General features: G+C 50.3%; 1 protein-coding gene and 2 long non-coding RNA genes across 8 annotated transcripts in view; 1 reads left to right on the top strand and 2 right to left on the bottom strand.

Moving 5' to 3' along the window:
* Positions 1-2,251: 2,251 nt before the first annotated feature.
* ANO10 (anoctamin 10) overlaps positions 2,252-25,829 on the bottom strand; it is a 218,273-nt gene continuing 194,695 nt past the window's right edge. For 2 of the 4 annotated variants that reach the window (XM_040246097.1, XM_040246101.1), the window contains one exon: positions 2,252-2,603. In XM_040246097.1, the coding sequence (XP_040102031.1) occupies positions 2,535-2,603 (69 nt within the window). In that variant the 3' untranslated portion in view covers positions 2,252-2,534. The remainder of the gene's footprint in view (positions 2,604-25,829) is intronic. The other 2 variants (XM_040246099.1, XM_040246100.1) reach the window with 1 other exon arrangement.
* On the top strand, positions 2,603-18,634 carry LOC120867775. 3 transcript variants are annotated; one of them, XR_005721997.1, is made up of 9 exons: positions 2,603-3,043; positions 3,148-4,283; positions 4,482-4,596; positions 5,644-5,780; positions 6,753-6,994; positions 7,411-7,571; positions 14,553-14,620; positions 14,728-15,664; positions 17,449-18,634. It is a non-coding gene; the product is annotated as an uncharacterized LOC120867775 (long non-coding RNA). The 3 variants fall into 3 exon arrangements; XR_005721996.1 differs by lacking the exon at positions 14,728-15,664 and having other exon boundaries at positions 14,553-14,687; XR_005721998.1 differs by lacking the exons at positions 14,553-14,620; positions 14,728-15,664; positions 17,449-18,634 and adding an exon at positions 10,838-11,738.
* On the bottom strand, positions 8,531-25,829 carry LOC120867780. The gene is made up of 3 exons (XR_005722008.1): positions 25,820-25,829; positions 21,374-21,376; positions 8,531-8,711 (listed from the first exon to the last, which is right to left on the bottom strand). It is a non-coding gene; the product is annotated as an uncharacterized LOC120867780 (long non-coding RNA).

Raw genomic sequence — 25,829 nt, 5'->3', positions numbered from 1 at the left:
CCAGGGGGGAGGGACCAGGCCACTGCCTGGCCCCCACCTCACCCAGGCCTGACCATGGAGAGCATAGGGGCGCCCATGGAGTGGGGGGTGTTGGCCCAGCCCCCGCCCAGCGGCCCCAGCGGATGTCAGTGGCACAGAATTGAGTGTGCTGCTGGTGGCGTGAGAGGGGACAGCTGGGCTGAGCAGTGAATCGGCCAGGGCCCACAGGCAGTGTATGGACTCGGTGAGTCTGTATCTCACGCCTGAGGGAGGCGGGGGGGGAGGGTGGCAGTCGGGAGAGGCTGCGGTGGGCTCTGCCTGGTCTCCCAGGGGTCTCTGTGCGGCTGCGCACACCTTGTTTGGCTGGGACCCTCCCAGCAGGGCATGGACGGCGTCACCTCCATGTCCGGGCTCCTCCCCAGGGACCTGCCCACGCAGAGCCGTCTGGTGACCTGGCTGGGGTCCGGAGACCCCAGGTCTCCACCGCGTGGACAGGGCCTCGCACGCCCTCTGAGAGCCGAGGGGGCTGTGCACACGGGGGGCTCTGCTTCCTGTCCGCCTGCTCCCTGCTTGGTCCGGACCCACTGTTGTGTCTCCTCCTGGCACCGTCTCTTTCTGCGCCTTTTCTTCCGTGGCTCGGGCTCCAACGCAGGGGGGTCTTCCCTGTTTCAGGCGGGCGATGCCTCAGCTCCTGTCAGCCCTGTAGGAAGAGGCAGGCTAGGAGAAGCGGGAGGAGGCTCTCACCAGTGGGTGCTGGGGAGGACTGGGGTGCATGGGCGACGACCTGTGGGCCACCATGGGGGCCGGAAGCAGCAGAGCCGGCTGGGGGGAGCACGAGGACCCCGGGGCTAGTGGGGCGGGGGGCTGGATCCGAGGCTGGGGTGGGGCCCCACGGGGAGAGGACGGGAGGAGACAGTGGCCTCGGGGGCTGAGGGTTCATCCGCTTCACGCACGTGAGCCCAGTGTGCTGCGGGACAGCGTCACCGGGTCTGTCTCAGGTCAGTTACGGTGACAAGACCATAACTTGTGAGGGACACCGTGGTTTGTTCCAGCCCTGCTCCCGGGCACCTGCCAGGAGCCAGACGCCGCCCTCTCTGGGCACAGGACACAGACGAGTTCCAGGGGCCTGGCGGGCCCCACACGGGTCCGCTTCCTGCCAGCCCCCGTGGACACCACCTGAGCGGCTCCCACGTCCGTCCTCTCCGCGGCCCAGGAACGCGCCCCAGTGGAGGTGGGTCCCCTGCTCCCCGAGCAGGACTGCCTTAGTGCTGAGTGATGGGGTTCTGTCAGGTCAGGCTGAGGAAGGGCAGGGCGGGCTTCTGGGAAGGACAGTCAGGCACGCAGGGAGCCTGGGTCCGCGCTGATGCGGGGCGGGGGAGGGGGTCTGCCAGGAGCAGCTGGGAGCCCGCAGGCAGGACATGAGCCCATGGGGTCCAGGCCCGGAACCCACTGCCCCCCAACTGTGCTCGTGTGACTGTCCCCAAAGCCTACTCTGGGGGAGACGGAATCGGGTCCAAGGACCCACCTGAACTTCTTTCCCAGGAATCACGGGCACCTCGCCTGAGACTGGAGCCCACTACAGTGGAAGCTATCAGTCCCTGGTGTTCTGAGCCAGGAGCATGTTCTAGAAAGTATCCACCAGGGAGTACTTGTGCCATGGAGGGGGCTGAGACCAGGGTGGGCAGGGCAAGGCTGACCACAGGTGTCCACACTGGTAAAGGTGGGCTGGCAGAACCCCCAAAACAGCCACACGTGGCAGACAGGAGAGTCAGGCTTCTGAAATCCTGGGTGAAGCGGGCGTGCTGTGGCCACCCACCTTGATGAGAAGGAGGGGCTCGAGGGGCCGGGTGCAACGAGGGAGACTGGTTGAGACCGCCCACCCTCCCTGTCTTCCCAACTGACCGGCTGCAGCGCCCGCAGCTTCCCACAGGGAGGTCCCGCTGGCGTGACGCCCGGCTCCGCGGGCCCCATGGGGCAGGGCGGGCTGGGCCCTGGGGTGGTTTGAGCAGCCACTGGTGGGAAAGGAGGCCAGGCCGGGTGTCCCAGGCGGGCTGGGGGCCGCTACGCCTGTGAGAGCGCCGCAGCCCCTCGGGCACGGCCAGGGGACCCCCGCCCCCACGCAGGTGTGTCCCGAGCACCCAGGGGCTTCCACAGGCTCTAGGAGGGGCCCGGCCTCCAGGCAGGCCTGGCCCTTGGCTCCCCACAGGGCCCCCATTCCATGACCGGGCCCAGAGCAGAGAGGCTGCTCTGTCTACACACAGGGAAGGAGACGTCAGACGTGCACGTGGCCTTTAATAGCTCGGTGGGCACTGTTTCCGTCAATGAAGGGTTTGTGAACTTATTGCAGGACAGAGCCAGGAGTGTGGAAACGCCCGTCACTTAGCGGGGGCTCGGCTGATGCCACCCCCGTCGGCCAGCCATCACCGTGAGGGTAGCATGGGGAGCTGGTGGTCAGTCCATATGCGAGGCTCCGGAGCGAGGTCAGGCGGCCGGAGTGGGTGTGGAGCTGAGGCAGGAGCCTGGAGGCAGGAGCCTGGAAGCGGGTCGGCCCGCCCTCAGGGCGCCGTCTCCTTCCCGCCTTCCCTGCATTCCTCTTTCAGGTTCTCCGCGGTGAGCTTCATCTGCTGTTGAGAGAACACAGGATGCGCTGAGCCACGTGAGCCTGGGTGGAGGCACCTCAGGGGCGCCCCCGACACACTCTGGGAGACGCCTGGCGCTGCTCCTTGAGGTCTGGGGATGCTCACTTGGAACTGAGCAGCCGGGTCCACTGATGGGGCCTGAGGCTGCCCGCGGGTCCGGAGCCTGTTTCTGACCCAGAGGAGCGGGAAGCGGTAAGTGTGGGTGGAATGTGCTGTGTGCGCCCAGCTTGGCGGGGGTTTACAGACGCTGAAGTGAGAAGTAGCTGGCACCTCTTCCTCCCTGGACCTCAGGAGAAGGCGGGGAACCACAGGGCTGGGGGCTGGGGCCTGATCTGGGGCCAAGTCCTTGCTCTGCCCCTGCACACCAAGTGACCTCGGAAGTGTGACCGCTGAGCCTCCTGTCACACCCGCTCTGTGGGTGAGAGGTGCACACCCTGCGGCTGATGCTGGGGTTACCGCCCCTGAAGTCCCTGGCCCAGAGCAGAGGCCCCAGAAGAGCGGATGTCTCACCACCCCTCTGTCCCAACAGCCACATCCAGCAGCATCGGGGACACCCTGTGAAGGCTCAGAGGAAGGGGCCCGCACCCAGAACCATGGCCTGTGAGGAGGGAGCGCTCTGGCCCCAGTCCTGGGGCCCCACCTGGCCACGGGGCCCGACACCTCTGCCATGGGCATTCGAACACATTGAGTACAGCTCTACACTGTTGACTGAATCAGTTACGCCTTTGGACTTTAACTTCACGCACATGCACAAATTTTTGGTAACAGCTATTTACTTATGGAGAAAACACAACTCTGAGCACAAACACGGCTGGGGCCGGGTCCCTGGCTGCCCTCCTGGGAGCCCCGAGTGCCACACGGCTGGACAGGACACACACTCCCTCCGCTTTTGGGGAGGAGACCCCTCTGCAGACTGTAATCAGAGTCTGTGCCTCCTGCTCCGCTCTGAAGGCCACTCTAGATCTCCAGTAACTCAGGAGGCCCCCTCCACTCCAGACAGTCCTCATCTCTCTCGCCCTGGGCTTAGGAGACCTTTTCAAACGTCTTTTCATGAGAGAGAAAAAGGGGTTGGGGGACAGAATTTGACACGTAGCCATCAGAAATTGAAATCTAAACTGATGAGGATAAAATGTTCCCTGGTTTCTCACAGAATCATACAGCCAGGAGTCGTCCTCCACATGGGAAGGAAAATCATAGTGAGGTTTTTTTTTTTTTAAGTCTTTATTGAGTTTGCTACAATATTGCTTCTGTTTCTGTGTTGTGGGTTTTTGGCCAAAAGGCATGTGACCTTAGGTTCCTGACCAGGGATTGAACCTGCATGCCCTGCACTGGAAGGCAAAGTCTTAACCACTGGACCGCCAGGGAAATATCCACAATGGGTTTTGATCAAACGAATTTTGATTTAAAGGTGCCTCTGAGGTTCAGACAGCCTCGAGGTGCAGACAGCCCCCCCGATCTGTGTGCGTGGCTGTAGATAGGCCCTCTCCCCTGAACGACCCTGCTCCAATTGACCTAATTCTGGAGATGCCTCTTTTTTCAGGTCCAAGGCCTGGGAAGAGACTCTGAACCCACCAGGCTGGATGACTCCCACCTGCAATGCTGGCCCCGCTGAGGGCAGCTCCTAAGGGCAGGGGTCTGCACTGGACTGCGTGGCTGGAATCAAAGGTAGGGACCTTAGCCAGGAGTCTCCATCCCCTTGGCCTCTGGGTTGGGTCAACCCTCCCCTGATCCCCCCTTCCCACCCTGGGTCCCATAGGGCTCCATCTGTCTCATGGAGCTTTGTGATCCCCAAAGGGCACATTGCCCGCAGCGGGTGAGGAGCTGGGGCTCAGCCTGTCTCCCCTTTGTCGTCCACACCCCTAGCTGGCTATGCTGAGCAGAGAGCAGGACCAGACCTTAAGACCCTAAAGAAAAACCTAAGAGGGAACAAACTGCCACAGCCCGCCTGCCCGAGGTGAAGAGTTAAACCACATGTGAGGTCAGTGAGCGACGCACCAACCTTTCCCACACAATCGGGGCAGGTCTCCATGTCTGCTGCCTGAGAGATGGGGTTGGAGGCCATGGCCATCTGGCCCTGGGTTACCCAGTTGCTTTCCACTGCTCACAGGTCTGCATTCCTTCACAGTGTGCAGTCATGTAACTTGTAATGAAACTGCCCACATCCTCCTTGCCTTCCAGCAAAATGGGGGGCTTTAGCAGAACTAACTCTAGAAGCATGAAAGTTCTGATCTGAAGGAACCCTGGTGATTATTTGGTGCTATGGTCCCTGGACCTTGTTAAATGCAGACTCTTGGTCCCTCCCTGAGATGATAAAATGCCATCATGCTGGTTTGTAGAGGGGGCCAAGACTCTCTTGAACTTTTACCAGGCCCTCCAAGTTCCTCTGTGGACAAACCTAGGCCTGGCAGTCTGATTTGTAGTCTGCCATCTTTTAGCAGAAAGCAAACTGGGTCACTGGGCAGGTCCAGACCACAATCCATGCTGAGGGTGCTGGGGTGGACCCCAGGCTGCCTCCCGCAGCTCAGCTCTTTGGTTGAGGGCACTTCAGCTGCCCTGTTGAAGAGGGTGGGGTGGGAAGGAGCAACCTCATTCCCTTAAAAAACAAATAGCTGGCTTCTTTGAGGACTTTAGCATCAAAACCTTTAAAAATATAAGCAGGATAATAATGCTGACTTCTTTCCCATTAAGAAGCATCAGAATGAAGAGCAAACGAAATTTTCCTCAACTCATGAGTCATTAAAACACTCATGTTCCAAATTATTCTTTAAAAAGCACAGACTGATTTTTGGCATCATTATTAGCAATGATTATACAGGCAGACCTTTTACTGTGCTTCGCAGCTTTTTTTTTTTTTTTTAACAAACTGAAGGTTTGTGGGCAGTCCTGTGTTGAATGAACAATTCTGTCAGTGGCATTTCTTGAACAGCATTATTTTTTAAGGTTATGTATATTGTTTTTTGAAAACATAATGCGATTACACACTTAATAGACTATACTACAGTATAAACATTACTTTTATATACAGGAGAAAAATAAAAATTCACAACTTGCTTTACTGCAGTGGTCTGGAACCAAACCCACAGTATCTCAGAGGTCTGCCTCTTAACAGGAACCAACTCGCTAAGTGTGTTGGCCAAACATGCAGGCTTAACCTGAGACAAGGTGAGTGACAGGATCCCTTTTCCCTGCGAAGAAGTAGAGAAGCGCTGTCTGAGACCTGCCCTGCTCCGCACCTCTACAGACACGGCCTTCCCCTCCCAGACTCGTGGCCGCAGAGACTCCCTCGCTGAGCCTGCAGTCACTCTTGGGACCCTTCTCTTCACCTGACTCGGGAAGTCAGCTGACGACACCCTACCGGTTTCCAGTTTGGTGGCAGCTGCTCTGTTACCCCTTCCCCCAGAAGGACCCTGCGGGCTGTCGGGGCAGAGCACCTCCCCTGCCTCCTCCGTTCTGATTTAATGGAAGGCTCCCTGGGGGATTTTCCCGTGCAGCTGGGGTGGAGAAGCACTGCCTGGAAGGAAGCCACTTCAGCAGTTAAGGTAGGGGGGTGGTGCTGGCAGGAGGAGCAGGACTGGGGCCTCCGTTGCCCACAGCTCTGCCTGCGCTTGCTGTCCAGCCTGGCAAGCACGCACCTGTCTCCTCTGCCATGTCACTAGCTTGAGACCATGTAGTTAGAGTCAGGGCAGACTAAGCAAGAGTCTGCCATTCTTTGAAAAAAGGAAAGTAGAGAGCAGGCCTTCTGACGTGCACCACTTTTTCACAAAGGTGAGCTTTGTCTGAGACCTAGAGAGAATTACCTCCAACGAGCAGCACCTCCCTGCAGCCCCACCTCCCCTCCGCCCCGCCAGCTCTCTCCCAATCTTCCCTGCTCAGCCCCAAACTTGGGACGTCATCACAGATGGCTCCCTGCCCCTCCCGGTCAGGTCCTGTGGCCTCCGCCTGCCAAGCACACCGCCTCCTCCCACCTTAGGACTGTTGCCCCTCCTGCCCTGAAACCACCTCCCAGAATCCCCACCCGTCTCCAAAGGCAGCCCGAGCCATGTTTAGAACAGGGGACCAGAAACATGCCACTCGAGGGGCTTCCCGAAGACTCGGGGCTAAGGCTCAAGTCCCCCTTTCTCTCTCACCCTGCAGCCTTGGCTTTGCCCCTCAGCCTGGCTCCTCTCGGAGGACGTGTCTCCTGTAACTCCTGGACTGTACTCGGGCTGTTGGGCTCTCTGTTCTCTGGAATGTCCAGCTCTCCTCTCCTGACTCCCTGGAGCCTCCAGCAGCTGCACCCCCAGTTGCTGCTCCAGAATTACCTGTGGGGGAGCCCCCAGCACACTTCCAGCAGCAGCCCGAGAGAGGACAGCGCAGCCTCCGGGAGAACAGCACGGGTGAGACACACCCGCCTTCCTGAAGTTAGCATCATTTTCTGAACCCAGCCACACGTCCGGTACCAGTGAGCACACGCCGTGATACGGGCTGCACGTCGAGTGCCAGGGCTTCCGAGTCCAGATGGTGACCTGGCCCGGTAACAGTGCAGACCTGGGTCCAGCCCCTCAGGCCTTCAGGGCTGGCTCTGGTGAAGGGAAGGGGAGTCTGCAGGTAAAGCTGGGGGAAGAGGAGGATGGAAAGATGCCCGATAGCAGCTGGGTCCCTGCTGGAAACCAAGATGGTCCAAACCTGGCTCCCCCACCCTGTTGAGGTGTGGTGGCCACAAGTTCAGTAACTGCACAAGCTGACCCTGGGGAACATAACTGTCAGTTTGACTTAAGAAAGAAAACTAATGTGTACTTAAATCTTTTGGAAGGAGGCGATTGAAGTGGTGAAGTAGAAGAACGCAGAGTCCACTCCGCCCACAAATACATCAAAACTACACTTAAAACTGGAACAGTTTTCACAGAACACCAGCTGAGAGCAGCTGGGTATCTCAAATACCCAGCGCTGAAAGAAAGATCCCCACGTAACCTGGTAAGACTAAAGGCAAAAACCGGGGCAGGGAGAACCCAGGTGGGGCCTGTGCCCCAAGGGAGGGAGCTGCGAAAGAGGAACCTCCTGTGCCAGGACAGAGGGAGGCTGCAGGGGCCTGGACTTTGCCCACAAGGAGAGTGCACTGGCCGCCAGCAGAGAGAGAGGAGCCGAAACTGACAGGAGCCACATCCCCATGCTTCCCAGCCTGAGACATGCGCCTGCTGTTACGTAGGTGCCTGCTACTGAATCTCGGGCTTTGGCGGACACACCCGAGGAGGGGACTTGCTTTGGTGGTGTGGTCCAGAGCACAAGTGTGCGCATGCCAAAGGCAGGTGGAGCTGAGGTCAGTTTTGTGGCTGTGCATTCTGGGTGGCAGGCAGCGTCTCGGAGTTGCCTATCCCAGCAGGAGCGCTCCAGTCCCACCTCCCTCTCACTGCAGTTAGATCCGGGTCTGGGGGCTTCTACTCCAACAACTGGGGAGCAACCAGCACCGAGCAAAGAGGAGGCTGTGATCATCACGGCACCAAGCACAGCGCCGTGCCCCCCGCCACCCAAGGGGACAGTGGCCAGCACAGCCTGAGCCAAAGACATGGCCAGTGTCCACCAGAAATACTAGAGTGACATAGTTCTACAGAGGAGTGTGCCCACATAAAAACAGTCTTTTAGGACTATAGTACATCACGGTTTCGCCTAAATTTATAGAGAAAAAGAAATACATATAAGTAGAGGAACCACTCCTGCCTAAGAGAATCTCCTGAAAGAGCAAACAGCCCCTCCCAGTCTAGCAGGCCCCAAGCTCCAAAGGGAGGCTAACAACGCTGAAGTGATTGAGAAGGGCATCAGTAGAAATGCAGATCCCGTAACAAGGAACTGGAAACCACAAGGAAGAGCCAGTCAAAATCAGACAGCTCAATTGCCAAGGTGAAAAACCAGCAAACTAAGTAATGCAGAAGAACCATTAAGTGACCTGTAACAGAAATCACCCAATCAAAACAGCAGACAGAAGAAAAAAATGAAAGAAACAGATTAGGTATATAAGATAATACTAAAGCATGCCAACCTATGCATGATAGGAATTTCAGGAGGAGGAGAAAGGGAAAAGTGGCTCAAAAATGTATTTGAAGAAATTACGGCTCAAAACTTCCCAAACCTGAAGAAGGAAAAAGGTATCCATAGGTGAAAGAAACAGAGTCCCAAACAGGATGAATCCACACGGACCCACACCAAGATGTGTCATAATTAAAATGCCAAAAGTTAAACAGGATTCTAAAGGCAGCAAGAGAAAAAGTCAGTTACAAGGGAACCCCCCTAAGGCTACTAGCTGATTTCTCTGCAGAAGCGCTGAATGTGTCTTACCATTCTCTGGCTTACAAAGTCCCGAAAGGGAAAAATCTGCAACCTAGGACACTATTCAGAAGGATTATCATTTAGAATAGAAGGAGATGGAAAGAATTTCTCAGATAAGCAAAAACTGAAAGGAGGTCTCTAGATAGAAAAAAGCAAGAAACCTATAGGAAAGGGAAAGTCACATTAGGAAAGGCAGATATATAAAAGGATTGAAGATTAATAATATATGCCAGCACATAATCATTTTCACACACAAGAAAATCTATCAACTACAAGATGTAATTTTGTGATTTTCTGTGATTCTGATGAATCACAAAATGAGGAGGGGAGTAGGAAAATGCTCTACATTCTAAAAGATGTACAAAGAGTGCGCATGACTGTCAGTCAAGCAGATATAATTACTGTTATAATAATAAACTTGAATTAATAAATTTGAAAACCAGGGTAACCACAAATCAACTCACAAAAATCATTAAGAACTCAAGCATAATACAAAAGAAAATTATCAAGCCACAAAAGGAAGAAAAGAACAAAGAAGAAATTTAAAATGTCTGTAAATACAGACCCATCAATAAATGCTCTTATATGTCAGTGGGCTAAATGCTTTGCTCAAAAGACACGGAGTGACGGACTGAATAATAAAACAAGAACCTACAGCATGCTGCCTCTAGGAGACCCACTTTAGAACGAAAGACACATAGGTTAAAAGTGAGGGTGTTGTCTTCGGAGAAATGGCTATTTAGGCCCATTTTTTTCATTGGGTTGTTTTTTTGATGCTGAGTTGCATGAGCTGTTTGTATGTTCTGGATATTAATCCTTGTTGGTTGCTTCATTTGCAAATATTTCTCCAAAGAAGACCAATAAACACATGAAAAGATGCTCAGCATCACTAATTGTTAGAGAAATGCAGATCAAAACTACAGCAAAGTATCACCTGACACCAGTCAGAACGGCCATCATAAAAGAAAATCTACAAACAAGAAACGCTGGAGAGGATGTGGGGAAAAGGAGACCCTCCTACACTGATTGCACCAATTTACATCCCTACTACCACTAGGTAGGACAGTATGGTAAACTAAAAATAGAACTACCATGTGACCCAGAAGTCCTGCCCCCCCGGGCATATACCTGGAAAAAACCGTAATTCAAAAAGATAGATACACCCCACTGTTCACTGCAGCACTTCTTAAAACAGCCAGGACATGGAAGCGACCTAAATGTCCATCTACAGGGGAGGATAAAGATGTGGTACATACGCACAGCAGAATATTACTCAGCCTTAAAGGGGACAGAGCAGTGCCACTTGCAGAGGTGTAGATGCGCCTGGAGACCGTCAACAGAATGAGTGAGTCAGAAACAGGGAAGAGTTGTATAATGTGGATGCTATGCGGAATCCAGAAAAACCGTACAGACAAACCTGTCTGCAAAGCAGAAACGGACAGATGCAGAGAACAAACTTTCAGATTCTAAGGGGATGGAGCGGCATGAACGTGAGATTGGCACGGACTTATACACACTACTGTGTATAAAGTAGATAACTAATGAGAACCTACTGTATACCACAGGAAACTGTATTCAGTAATATCCTGTGATAAACCATAATGGAAAGGAACATGAAAAAAAATATATATATATACAACTGAATCACTCTGCTGTACACTAGGAACTAACATTGTAAATTAACTATACTTCAATAACATTAAAAACAAAACATGGTTACCAAAGGGTAAGGTGGGTGAGATGGATAAATTCGGAGTATGGGACGGAACTACATTCAATATCTTGCAATAACCTATCATGTCAAAGAATCTGTAGCTGTACCCTTGAAACTAACACAATATTGTAAATCAGATATAGTGTAATAGAATTTTTTAAAAGTCATATTTTGAGCCTGTGTTCTCTGAATATTTGAATTTCAGAGCAAAATTCCCAGGAGCTAAAGCCATTTCAAATGGAAACCTCACAGATAACATCTTCCAGTTGAGAGCGAGAGCAGGGGCCCACAGAAGCCTGAGGCCTGGTTCTCAGCTGCCCTGGGTGTGCGCGGTGCTGATGCTGCTGCAGCCAGGAACCCGAGCCGCACGTGTTATCAGCCACAGGTGATCAGAGCTGTTCATCACTCTAGACCTGCCAGGGCTGCGGGCCTTGGGGTTCCACAGGTGGCGGCAAGGCACTGGTTGCAAAGATGGGAAAGTGCCACCAGTGAGTGTCTGCCCCACCTCCCTGGGTTTGGGAAACGTTAGGAACAAAAAGCCCTCATCAGAGCTGCTCTCTGCTGGGGTCCTTTCCCACTCCACCAATATTTTCTTCAACTTAAGTGATCCTTGGTTAAGTGACCACTTACCCAAAATCCATATGAAATCACTAAGGGAGAAGTCTTAACAGACGCCTCCGTGGGCGCCCCGGGCCTCTGCGTAGGGCAAACACACTCCGTATAGACTGTTTCCCGCAGGCAGTGGGGCTCAGGCAGAGTCCAAGTCCTGGTGCTTCACACATGCTCCTCTGTGCCAGCTTCACGGGCGTCTCGGCTACTGACCTCCCTGCTCCTCCCCATTTCCTGCATTTCTAACTGTGCTTCTATGTCAAAACCTCTTTTTTCCTCCTGCTTTGCTGACATAACTTTTAATGTCTATTACATTCTGTCACCCACTTGTAACTTAATTAACAGTGACTACTGGCCACTTGATGTGAACAGCCAACTTAGTGGAAAAGACCCCAATACTGGGAAAAGATAGAGGGCAAAAGGAAGAGGGCGGCAGAGGATGAGCTGGTTGGATGGCATCACTGACTCAATGGACGTGAGTCTGAGCAAACTCCGGGAGACAGTGAAGGGCAGGGCGGCCTGGTGTGCTGCAGTCCACGGGGCGGCAGAGTTAGACCGAGGGACTGAACAACAAGCAACACTTACGTTACACAGCAGGTGCTGACATTTTCCCCAAGTTAAGTGATCCTGAACACTTATCCAAAAATCCACGTGAAATCACTAAGTGAGAAATCTTAACAGACACCTCTGTGGGCACCTGGGCCTCAGTGTAGGGTGAACACACTCTGTATAGATTGTTGTCCGCGAGCAGTGGGGCTCAGGCTTATTTACATTCCATACAAGGTACGTACACTATTTGTTCCTCGTAACTGCCCTGTGAGAGGCACACCGTTATCAACATTTTAAACATGAGACACAGGGAAGTTAAAATCCTGCCCGAGGTCGCACAGTTCAGAGGGGGTCTGCACCCAGTCCTGGCTCTAGGGCCCGCACTGCGAGCCTGAGCTGCCCAGCTCCTGCTTGATAATGTGCCAGCTCTGGGCTGCTTTTGGACCACCTAGAACATCACCCCACTATCCACTGGGTTCACCCATGCTGTGAGATTCCGACTCCACTGACTCACACTTTTTTTCCTGTGAAGGTTTACCTGTATTTTGGAAATGCTAGGTGAGGCTGAAATTTTGTCCTGTCCCACCTGGCCCAGATTTTTTTCTGCTTTGGCTAAATCTCTCTAAACCAAGGGAGTCCAGCTCTAGAACACACCATGGTTACCCTACTCTGACCTTTAAGCACAAATTGAATCAAGATTTTAAAAGTTGCTTAAAATTCTGGAAAGTTTAAGAGTTGATAAAAAGTACAGAAATCCATTTGAGTATGTTTCAAAGAAAGGCTTCTAAAGGGCATAAGAACAAGAAAGTGTGGAAAATGTGGTGGGGAAGTTAGTTGGCAAAGCACAAGCACTTGAGTCGCTAAAACTTGGAAAAGAAAACTAGTGACAGGCAAACTGCTTGAGGGAGCATCCCCAGTGGAGAGGGCATCCCCAACGGAGGGAAACGTAAAGAACGAGCAAACCTAACGCAACAAAGTGCCACTCACTCAGCACCTGCGGCGGGGAGCCAAACTGTTCAGGAATCATCCGGGCACAGGAAAGGCTAAGATAAGCCATGTCTCCTTTGCTGGATAATGAGAAAAGCAGTAACAGATGCTTAAAAGGCCGCCGAGTCGAATGGATGTAATGTGGACACGCCCAGACATGAGAGTGGAGAATAAGAGCTCTGGGCTTTGGCAGGCCTCGAGGACATGCACAAGGGGGACAGCAGAGCGGTGGGGCGTGGCCAGCTGAGGTGGGCCATGCCTTAGCCCTGGCCACTCGGGCCTGGAGCAGTGGGCCCCACCGTGTGGGCTAAGGTCAGAATGCAGATGGCGTCTGTAAGAGAGGAGGGTATCGAAACAAAAAGAACCGGTGTCCATAAGATCAAAAACAAGCCATGACTAATCATGAAGAAATAATATATATAAAAACCATGATGAATACTTCTGGAACATCTCATCATGTAAGGTGCATCGTGGCCGTATCAGAGGCAAGGGACATCACAGGGATGGCCCCAAATGGCAGGACAGAAAAGTCAAAGGTGATACCAATTCTGTGTAAGAAAGGGAAAAGAACATTCAGTATTTTGGCAAGTAATGATGTAAAACTAGTACAGCGACTCCCAAATCAGAGGACTAATGACCAAGTTTCTTGTAAAAAATGGAGTTCCTTTTTTAAAGGCAACACTCACTGTAGTAACTAGATCTCTGGGTGTGATGTTATCCTGCAAACTGAAGTGCAGGAGGAAATCATTCAGGCTCTGCTACAACACGATCCTGGGCTGTTTATCAGAAGAGAGAGGTCACCAGTCTGATCTGTTACCATCAGCCCACAGCACCAACACTTCCACAATGCTGCCTGGACAAGACGTGCACAGGAAGTAGCTGCCTCTTGATCTGGACACAGGCCTGGGAGGAAGGGTATGCCTTTCCAGTCTGGAAGCCTGATGGCAGACGATGGACAGGGGGCTCTCCTCCTGCAGCACTGGTTTGTTGAGGTCAGGAACCCCCTGTGGAGTTCACAGGTCACTCACGTTCCTGGGGACACGAGACCCAAGGAGTCTGGAACCAGCCAAGGCCGTGGCATGATCTCTCAGTCCTCATCTTTAATGGGCAGTAACACCCCCAGCTCAGGGTTCAGGCCGGGGGGCAAGGCATGGATGGGGGAGGACACAGGGGTAACAGCACCTGCCCACAAGGGGCCGCGCCAAAGAAGCCTCCCTGTCCACTGGCTCTTTCCGTGAGTCCCGAGTCTCACGAGATGTGACTTGGGGATGGGTCTTCACTGTGGCAGGAAGGAAAAACCCAGAACTCAGAAAACAAAACGCTGAAGTAAACGGTCCACTAAACGACATGTAGGAGACCGTCCACTGCCCACATCAGGGCTTCAACCAAGAATTTAAAAAACTTTAAGCATTCTTCCTAAATATCAAGGGGGAGTAGCGCTCCATCTAAGGAGACAAGGCTGGTCACCACCAGGAGAGAGTGAGGGGCTGCCTCTGTGCCCGAGGCAGCTGCGCGCCTTTCTGGCCCCATCCCCGCTGCAGATGCTCCTCCCCCGTCACAGGCGTGACTTCAGGCCACAAGCGCCAGAGCACCCGTCACCCATGGCAGCACCCCGGCACTGCTGGGCTTCTCCCATCTACACGGGGTATGGCCCTTTGATCAACACAACATCTATATCCTCCATTCCTGTCATCGTAATATCTGAAAGTCAACATGATGACTAAAACTGAGGCCGTAATCACTGTTGACTCTGATTTTACTGCCTCCACCCCCAGGGCTAGGAATGGCCAGCTGGCTGCCTGTTGATGAGCGGTGCACGCCCCTTCTGAAGCGCCTGGTCAAGGTGGGGCCAGAAATGGCTGACGCTTGATCTCTTTCTGCAAGAAAAACAACCCCTATTAGGCAGACACGTGAGCATTCATTCTCTTGACTTCCTTTTTTTCAAAACAGCTACCTCCCACCTCCAAGCCTCGTGAATAAGGATGAGGCCCCATGTTGCCTCTATGTCTTCACTGCACTTGAATTCCCCGTCACCTGCATCCCTCGGGGTCAGGGGGGTGGCAGGAGGTACTGGAACTGACGGCACTGGCCCGGCCCGGCCCCCACTGCTCTGTCGTCTAGAGCTGCAGTGACACCCCGCCGTGACATCATCCCGAGAACCCACAGCACCCAACCGCAGAGAACACATCTGTGGCTTCCCACTTCCTCTTTCATACTGATGCCCAGAACTGACCTTTCTTAGAGGAACCAGCTTAACCGTGTGTGTACACGGCAGAAACACCTGCCTCGGGACACAGCACAGCTTTGTTCATGAAGAAGAAATGGCTTCTCCGCAGACCTGTTCTCTAGGTGTTTGAGAGCAAAGAACCCGAGACCCCAGTGTGATCAGAGCTTCCAGCCCATGGGGTCAGTGCTCTCTTTAGTGCGGCCTTTGGAAGAAGAGATCACGGTCCCCTCTGAGGTTAATCCATCAGCCAGCACCATCCTGCTTATGCCTCGGACCCTGGTTCTGACAAAAGTTCTAACCAAAAATCACGTGGTCTGGAGTGGGTCAGAACTCACCCTCCTTACTTTGTCATTTAGAAACATGAGCTGCTACATACAATACATGTTGAATTAAACATGTCTTCACCTATTCAGTTCTTCCTCTACCATCATCACAGTTTTCTTGTGTGAAGCCAAGAAGAGCAGAGAGCATAAGAGAGAAGCTATTTGCTAACAGGGACGCCCCTGGCAGAAGTCATAAAATACAGATGATTTCTGCCTGTTACCCTGAACGACCTGCAAGTCATTTTGTTAAGACAGGATCAGTGTTTTAGGAGCACTCGGCCAGGTTTGGGTGGAGTGATATCTGTTGTCTCCAGCAAAGCCCACGGCTGATTCACAGGTAAGTTATGCGGCTCTAGAAGAGCCAATGAAACCAGTGTTTGCATAAGCTGTTTTGGACAATCAGAACAGACCAGCTTGTATCAGACAAACAGTCATGCACTTGTTCAGGTTGTGGGCATATATGTTTTTTACCCTTTGAACCAAGCATTCCAGGTAAGTAAGTGGCAAGCCATGCAGATAAATGCTCTTATTCATATAGGCTTAATTAGAGAGGCATGAAATGACTGGAAGGGAAGAGGATAACATCCATAATGACTAATAAAATAAGCTTGGGGTCAAGGCCTCAGCATTCCTGTTTTCACAAAGGAACTGGTGTCAGTAGGAAGGCATCCCCTGGTGGGCTAGAAAGCTAGTGACGCCCTGGGTACATGCCTGGCCATGTGTCCTGATCTGGGAGGAAGTGATGGCGACTGCAAGAGGAAAGCACGTGCTGAAAGGAAATGGAACAAAACCAACAGCAGGTGAGTCGGGGCCCAGTGGCCTCGACCCAAGGAGATGATAGCTCTTTTCAAACATGCTGCACACTCAAGCTCGCCCCACGGCACCGGAGCCCCACCCTCCAGGGACTGCTCCTCACCCTCCGGAAAGCTGAGTCCCACTAACCCACCGACGGTCTCCAACCCGGCTTGGCATGCTCTGTGCTGGGAAGAACTTCCTGCTCCTGGAAGACGGTAGGAGACTCCTGGGCTTCTGGCCAGGCTGGCACACTGGACTGGCCCTTGAACCTGCCTCTCGGGTCTTCTCTCCGGGTCCTCTAGTACCCTCCTTGCCTCCTTCTCCCCCACCCTCAATGCCAAGTACAGGGCAGCAGGCCGTGCTCGGTTCTCACCTCCCAGACTAGCACCTGGCGGCTGGTGGCCAGTCTCCAGGTCCCACCGCTTTACAGGAACCTGTGAGTTCCTGCTGCTCTTCAAAGACACACGTGTTGCCCCTTCCACAAAGCCCCCTGGCTGCCAACGGAAGGTGCCAGCCCACACCCTGTGCTCCTGCTTCACCATGCCTGGGCGCAGAGGCAGCCCCAGATGGCAGGCTCCCAGGGCAGGGTCCCCTGCAAGGGGGGTGATCGAGGTGTCCCGATCTGTGGGTGAGCCCGAGGGGCAGATGGAGCAGACGCACAATTCTGTGCTGAGACCAACGGCGCCTGCCCTTCATGGTGACCACAAACGCCTCCCGGGGCACACTTTTCTTCCCGAGGCTTCAGCATCAGAATCCCTGTGCCTTCAAAGGGCCATTTCTATGCCTCGGGGGGAGCTGAAGCTCTGGCGAGGGGATGAACAGCTGTGGACGACCTCCTTTAGCACAGAAGCAGAAGCCCACTTACAACCACAGAGATCTGACAGCAGCTTTGGAGCAAAGTGTGGTGGGTTCTCAGGCAGTGAGACCCAAACCGGGATGGTCAGTCATCATCAGTCTGTACCTGATGATCTTCCATAAAATGAGTTCTCACTTGCAGTGTTCATCTAGTAGGTTTGGGAATTTCTTTTTACTCTAAAATTTGCTGTTATTTCAAACTGACAGAAAAAATTGCAAGCAGACTAAAGAGATCTTAAATAAAATACCCTTACTCGGATTTACCGACTAGTTCCGCTTTGCACTCTGCTTTATCATTTAATTACCTTTTTCTTAATCATTTGAGAGTAAGTTGTAGACAACACACCCCTTGCCCCTAAGCACATCCATATACATTTCCTAAAAACAAAGCCTTTTTCTTACATAGTATAGGACCCGGATGATTTTGAAGGGTGAGGTGATGGTTATTTCCTATTTTATCAAACTTTCCAGATGTTACCAAGTTGACAGAATTCAGAAAGTGTAAAAACAGCTGGGAGCCCCTAAAGCATCACCTCAGGATGATGAGACAGCAGCTGGCTCTTCTGAGGAAAAGCAGACAGTGATGCCCACACACTTCCCTCACGTTCACGGCAGATGCAATTTTGATGAGCCGGGGTACAACAGGACCATGTCAACAAACATTCCACTGAGCAGGGATCGACGGCCTGCAGTCTGTGAGAGCCCTGTGACAGCCCCTGCCTGTGCGAAGCCCTCCCTCGGAGTGTTGGCTGGACCCAGGACTCGCCTGACCACAGAGCATAGCACCCCGCTGGAGTGAGGGGACGTCACTCCAGAGACGAGACCGCAGCGAGGCTGCGCTTCCGTCCTGGGGGCCCCTCTCTCACTTGCTGGCTCTGATGGGAGCCGGCGGCCGGGTACGCGCACCTCCGTGGAGGGGCCCACACAGTGAGGGATGATGTCCCGGCCCTGAGGCTGGGAGCCTGGGAGGGGACCCCTGCTCTGGTCAGCCATGAGACGCCTGCAGGCCTCGCCCTCCTGGATTACAGCCTCGAGGGGCACGTTGGTGAGCCTGTGCAGACGCACGGACACTGTGAGGGGGCCAGCGTCTGTTTTGGGGTCACTTGCTATCCAGCAGCAGATGCAGGGGATGGTCACGATGGACTATCACCAAATCTCATCTGAAGTAAAAATATGCCTGATTTCATGAAGCTCCGGTTGGTGGTGTAATCAAGGGTCTAGGGGTCCTGGCCACAGAGGAGGGAGGCAGTCACTTTGCTCTCTCCTCTTCTGACTACTCAGCCTCTCAAATGAATCCTTTTGAATGACTTTTAAGTTTATTTTTAAAATACAAAAATAGATAAAAACCTGCTGTATAACACAGGGAACTCTACTCAATACTCAGCAATGACCCATATGGGAAAAGAATCTAAAAAATAGAGTGGATATATGTATATGTGTAACTAACTCACTTTGCTGTACACCTGAAACCAAGAGAACACTGTTGAACAACCACACTCCAATAAAATTAAAAAAAAAAAAAACATAGAATAAAAGGGCCAGTAGAAGAGGTGGGATGATTTGCTTATTTTGGTAATAGTTATAGATGCATAAGTGCTAGTATTGGTTTGTTTTTTTCTCTGTATCTTGCTAAGTAATAAAAAAAATGTTGGCCTGATTAATCATAAAAAAATACATGTGTATAGTTTAAAAGACTCAAGCATTAAGGGAAAAATACTATGAAAAAAATTCACCCCATCTTGTGCCCCAGTCCCTCACCTTAGAGGCAATTTCTTATTAATTACCAATTTCATGATCATTCTTTCAAAAGTTCTCCCCCCCACCAGAAAAAAAAATAGTCAGCATATGTTACTTTTGAAATATCTGTCTCCTTGTTTTTAATACAAAGTGCAGCATAAAATACCCTATTTTGCATTTTGCAAAATAAATCTTGGGATGGCCTGATAACAGGTGTTGCAGAAAGTTCTTATTCTTTTGACTGTCTGCAAGAACTCTAGTGTATGGACAGGACAATTCACTTAACCAGTCTCCCCAAACCAGGATATTTAGGTTACAGCTGTGTGGGTGTCCTTATGAACATATGCACACAGTGTTAGTCGCTCAGTCGTGTCCGACTCTGCGGCCTCACGGACTAGCCCGCCAGGCTCCTCTGTCCATGGGATTCTCCAGGCAAGAATACTGGAGTGGGTTGCCTTGCCCTTCTCCAATATGCATATATCTGGGACATAAATCCATAGAAGTCTTCTCAGGTTACTAAACACCCTAGTTTCTCTCATTAAAGCTCTCCCCTTCACCTCATATCCAAATGCTGACACTGTAGGTAGTGCCCCCCTTTCCTGCCACACTTGGTCACCTGTCTATCCTGATTGTTTTCTCTCACTTCCCAGCCACTCCAAGTAGCTCCCAGTTCTGTGAACCCACTGCAGCAGTCCCACTGAGGTCACCCTTGCGTGCCATACCACTCAATCCCAGGGGCATGCCCTGATCTTCATCTAGTGTTTTCACAGCCGCATTTGACATGGTGCAACTACCCTCTTCCTAACACTTCTGCCCTTGACTCTGAGACATGACTGCTCTCCTGGCCTCCTGGCCTCCCACATCTCAATCTGGTCTTCTTCTGGCCTGCCTTCAAGAGCTGGCATTCTCAAAACTCAATTCTAGGCCCTCTCTTCATTCTAGATCAGCGCTGTCCAGCAGAACTCTCACTGAGGATAGCAATGTTTTATTAAGCACTCCATGTGGTCAATGCAACTGAGGACCTGAGTTTTTTTTATCTGATTTAATATGAACCAATTTAAATGTCAGTAGCCACTGGTTATGAAATTAAAAGACGTTTGCTCCTTGGAAGAAAAGCTATGACAAACCCAGACAGCACATTAAAAAGGAGAGACATTACTTTGCTGACAAATATCCATCTAGTCAAAGCTATAGTTTTCCCAGTAGTCATGTATGGATGTTGAGAAGTGGACCATAAAGAAGGCTGAGCACTGAAGAATTGATTTCAAACTGTGGTGTTGGAGAAGATTCTTGAGAATCCCTTGGACTGCAAGGTGATCAAACCAGTGAATTCTAAAGGAAATCAACCCTGAATACTCTTTGGAAGAACTGATGTTGAAGCTGAGGCTCCAATACTTTGGCCAAAGACCCTGATGCTGGGAAAGATTGAGGGCAGGAGGAGAAGGGGATGAGAGAGGATGAGATGGTTGGAGGGCATCACTGACTCAATGGACATGAGCTTGAGCAAGCTCTGGGAATTGGTGAAGGACCGAGAAGCCTGGCATGCTGCAATCCATGAGGCTGCAAAGAGTCCAACATGACTGAGCAACTGAACAAGCCACCGGTGGCTAAAGGCTACCATGGACAGCGCAGTTTGACATGCTCTCCCTGAGAGAGCATGTACACCATGGCCTCAGCTATTGGCTCCGGGCAGAGCGCACACACACAGCTCTATTTCCAGCCTGGATTTTCCCCTACACTCATGTAACACACATAACCAAAGTCCACTTGACAGCTTCCTTTGGATGGTACTAAACTGACAGATTAAATTCAAGATCCTCTTCTGAAGCTAGGTTAGCTTCCCAATTAGGGAAATGCATGGATAAGGGAGTCTGGTTGACTCCATCTCCTAATCATTCCTCAGCTTGGTCTACCTCTCCACATCTTGACTCCTTTCCCATGAACCCACAATGGAAACTGGTGGAACATGCTCTTTACTGGACCACTGGTATCCTCTCTGGCTCCACCTCCCAGTCTGCCCTCTATGATGTCACATAATGTAACTAAGAAGATGCTCAGGCCCCTGCAGTGGCTTCCTGTGCTTTGGGGATAAGTGGGGAGTCCACAACGCAAGGTTCAATGCTGCCAACCACTGGCCAGCTCTCGGTGTCCCTCCGCCCTTCCCTGCAGCCACCCTGGGCTTCTGTCTTCTGCAGTTACCCTGAGGGGAAGATACCATTTCTTGCTGATCCTTTTCCTTGTTTTCAACACCACCTTCTCTAACTCTGGGACGCAAACAAACAAAACCCCTGTTAGTCACACCATGAAGATTCCCGAAGAGCAGGCTCCTGAGTCCATGTCCCTTCCATACCAATGCACAACCGGAAGGGACTGTGTTGGTTGGCCCTTCACCCGCCCTCTTGCCAGTTGGGCAGCAAAGTCTGCTTAGACATGCCCAGTCAGAGAGAGGGCACCCCTCATAAAGCAGAGCCTTCCTCCCCCTCCCAGGGCTAGCTCACGTTGGTAATTAGAAAGGTCTTCTTTATACTTTCCACATCTGCCCCATCACCCCTTCCTGCCTGATCCCAGGTCCCCCTGTTGGAGTCATGACAGAAACGACAACAGTGAGAGCGGCTACCAATACCACGCGCCTGCACCGCCAGCCTTGCGACCTCTCCACGAGCTGGTACCATCACTGCCGCTAGGTGCAAACACAAGAACCTAAAATGCAGAGCGACCAGTGATCCTTCCCCAGGATCAGAGCATTCTGATTGCTCCTGAACTCTTCCATGTCTTTCCTGCAGTGCCTGGAATTTAATGACACTCTGGTCCTTGCCACGCCAAGTGTGGCCCAAGGAGCAGCAGCAGCATCACCTAGAAGCCCATCTGGACACAGAATCTGGGGCTTATTCCCAGACCAGCTCAATCAGAATCTGCATTTTAACAAGATTTAGAGCTTGAGAGACACTAGTCTTGGTGTGCCCAGGACACACTGGAACGCACACTTACTAATTCACTAGATCAGTGACCAATCACAAACACCATAACCAGGATCCTCTCAGCCATTCACAGCTGAGCTTGTCCAGCAGAGAGATGGGAGGCTAAGGGAGGGAGTGTCAGGCAGGAGTGTGGTGGGGGAAACAAGGTGTCAATGGGCCCGGGGGCCACGTGTCAGGGAGGACTGAAGGAGCTTGCACCTGATCAAGTGTTACATGAAGGAAGGAACTGGCTGGGCTGTCACTGAGGTGGGCTGTCTGAGCAATGGGAGGGTGACACCAAAGAATGAAGGTGGCAGAGAAATCCAGGGAAAGAGAGTGGGCAGGAGACAGGGATGGGCCCAGGAGGCCTTGAGGTCGCACCCCTTTGTCCTGGAAATTATTCTCTTCCTGCAGCCTCTGGTTATGTAATCTTGTCTGGCAGCCTCACCTCTAGCTTATTTGAACTTGCAGCTAAGGAGACAGGCCTGCTTTTCCACATGTACTTGATCTGGTCAGAATTTTTTTTGGCCTGCACTTTTGTGATTGATTTTTTTTTTTTAAAGCAAGACCTTCAATTGATCCTGATTAACTTTTAACTTGTCCTTTTGACCATCATCACTGAAGCCTGCTGTGACCTTTCTGAGCGCCTTCATCCAGCACATCCCCCCAACTTTTCCCCCGTCTTTCCTTTTTAATCTTTGTTTCTTACAGCTCCCTTTAGCTATGCATTTTTCCTGATGCTCAGAGCTTCTGGCAGACTTTAATCTATCAGAGGAAATTACAGGCCAATATCCCTGATGAACACAGACACAAATATCCTCAATAAAACACTAGCAAACTGAACTCAACAATACATTAAAAGGATCATACACGGTGATCAAGTGGGATTTATCCTAGGGATTCTTCAACATATACAAGTCAGTCAATGTGATACAACATATTAACAAACTGAATAAAAACCATATGGTCATCTCTATAGATAGAGAAAAAGCTTTTAACAAAATGCAACACCCATTTATGATAAAAACTACAGAAAGTAGGGACCTATCTCAACATAAAAAGGTCATCTATGACAAATCCACAGCTAATGTCATTCTTAACAGTGAAAAGCTGACAGCATTTCCTCTAAGATCAGGAACAAGAAAAAATGTCTATTCTTGCCACTTTTATTCAATATAGTTTTGGAAGACCTAGCCATGGCAATCAAAGAAGAGAGAGAGAGAAAAAAAGAGGAATCCAAATTGGAAAACAAGTAAAACTGTTAGCATCTGCAGATGACATGGTACTAAACATAGAGAATTCCAAAGATGCTGCCAGAAAACTACTGGAGCATCACTGAATCCAGTAAAGTTGCAGGATACAAAGTTAATACACTAATTTCTTGCATTTCTATACACTAACAACACAAGCTCAGAAAGAGAAATTAAGGAAACAATTCCATTTACCATCACATCAAAAATAACAAAATACCTAGGAATAAACCTATCTAAGGAGGCAAAAGACCCATAGTCTAAAAACTGTTTAAGACACTGATGAAAAAAATCGCAGATGATACAAACAGATGGAAAGATACACCACGTTCTTAGACTGGAATAATCAGTATTCTCAAAATGACTATTTCACCCAAGGCAATCTACAGATTGAGTGCAATCCCTATCAAATTACCAATGGCATTTTTCACAGAACCAGAACGAAAAATTGTACAATTTGTATGGAAACAACAACAACAACCCCTCAGTAGCCAAAACCATCTTGAGAAAAAAAAAATGAAGCTGGAGGAATCAGGCTCCCTGACTTCAGACTACACTACAAAAACTACAATCATTAAAACAGTATGATACTGGAACAAAAACAGAAATATGTATCACTGAAACAGGACAGAAAGCTCAGAAATAAACACATGAATCTATGATCAATTAATTTATGACAAAGAAGGCAACAATATACAATGGAGAAAAGGCAATCTGTCCAATAAAGGGCGCTGGAAAAACTGGACAACTACATGTAAAAGAATGAATTTAGAACATTCTCAAACACCATTCACAGAAATAAACTCAAAATGGATTAAAGACCCAAATATAAGGCCACATTCTATAAAATTCTTATAGGAAAATATCATCAGAACACTCTTTGACATAAATTACAGCAATATATTTTTGGATCCATCTTCTAGAGTAATATAAATAAAAACAAAAATAAGCAAATGGAACCTAATTAAACTTAAGTTTTTGCACAGCAAGGGAAATCATGAACAAAACGACAACACACAAAATGGAAGACAATAGTTGCAAATGATGTGACCAAGGGATTAATCTCCAAAATATACAAACAGGTCATGCAGCTCAGTATGAAAAATACAAACAACCCAACCAAAATTGGGTCAAAGGTCTAAATAGACAGTTTTCAGTTCAGTTCATTCGCTCAGTCGTGTCCGACTCTTTGCGACCCCATGAATCGCAGCACGCCAGGCCTCCCTGTCCATCACCAACTCCTGGAGTTCACTCAGACTCACGTCCATCGAGTCAGTGATGCCATCCAGCCATCTCATCCTCTGTCGTCCCCTTCTCCTCCTGCCCCCAATCCCTCCCAGCATCAGAGTCTTTTCCAATGAGTCAACTCTTCGCATGAGGTGGCCAAAGTACTGGAGCTTCAGCTTTAGCATCACTCCTTCCAAAGAAATCCCAGGGCTGATCTCTTTCAGAATGGACTGGTTGGATCTCCTTGCAGTCCAAGGGACTCTCAAGAGTCTTCTCCAACACCACAGTTCAAAAGCATCAATTCTTCAGCGCTCAGCCTTCTTCACAGTCCAACTCTCACATCCATACATGACCACAGGAAAAACCATAGCCTTGACCAGACGGACCTTAATGTCTCTGCTTTTGAATATGCTATCTAGGTTGCTCATAACTTTTCTTCCAAGCAGTAAGTGTCTTTTAATTTCATGGCTGCAATCACCATCTGCAGTGATTTTGGAGCCCCCCAAAATAAAGTCTGACACTGTTTCCACTGTTCCCCCATCTATTTCCCATGAAGTGATGGGACCGGATGCCATGATCTTCGTTTTCTGAATGTTGAGTTTTAAGCCAACTTTTTCATTCTCCTCTTTCACTTTCATCAAGAGGCTTTTTAGTTCCTGTTCACTTTCTGCCATAAGGGTGTCATCTGCATATCTGAGGTTATTGATATTTCTCCTGGCAAACTTGATTCCAGCTTGTGTTTCCTCCAGTCCAGCGTTTCTCATGATGTACTCTGCATAGAAGTTAAATAAGCAGGGTGACAATATACAGCCTTGACGTACTCCTTCTCCTATTTGGAACCAGTCTGTTGTTCCCTGTCCAGTTCTTCCTGTTGCTTCCTGACCTGCATACAGGTTTCTCAAGAGGCATGTCAGGTGGTCTGGTATTCCCATCTCTCTCAAAATTGTCCACAGTTTATTGTGATCCACACAGTCAAAGGCTTTGGCATAGTCAATCAAGCAGAAATAGATGTGTTTCTGGAACTTTCTTGCTTTTTCCATGATCCAGCAGATGTTGGAAATTTGATCTCTGGTTCCTCTGCCTTTTCTAAAACCAGCTTGAACATCTGGAAGTTCACGGTTCACGTATTGCTGAAGCCTGGCTTGGAGAATTTTGAGCATTACTTTACTAGCATGTGAGATGAGTGCAATTGTGCGGTAGTTTGAGCATTCTTTGGCATTGCCTTTCTTTGGGATTGGAATGAAAACTGACCTTTTCCAGTCCTGTGGCCACTGCTGAGTTTTCCAAATTTGCTGGCATATTGAGTGCAGCACTTTCACAGCATCATCTTTAAGGATTTGAAATAGCTCACCTGGAATTCATCACCTCCATTAGCTTTGTTTGTAGTGATGCTTTCTAAGGCCCACTTGACTTCACATTCCAGGATGTCTGGCTCTAGATGAGTGATCACACCATCGTGATTATCCAGGTTATGAAGATCTTTTTTGTACAGTTCTTCTGTGTATTCTTGCCACCTCTTAATATCTTCTGCTTCTGTTAGGTCCATACCATTTCTGTCCTTTATAGAGCCCATCTTTGCATGAAATGTTCCCTTGGTATCTCCAATTTTCTTGAAGAGATCTCTAGTCTTTCCCATTCTGTTATTTTCCTCTATTTCTTTGCATTGATCACTGAAGAAGGC

This window comes from Oryx dammah, unplaced genomic scaffold (assembly GCF_014754425.2).
Source record: "Oryx dammah isolate SB20612 unplaced genomic scaffold, SCBI_Odam_1.1 HiC_scaffold_9, whole genome shotgun sequence".
NCBI classification, from domain to species: Eukaryota; Metazoa; Chordata; class Mammalia; order Artiodactyla; family Bovidae; genus Oryx; species Oryx dammah.
Note: the sequence above shows the minus strand (reverse complement) of the source record. Positions and strands in the feature narration are given on the sequence as shown.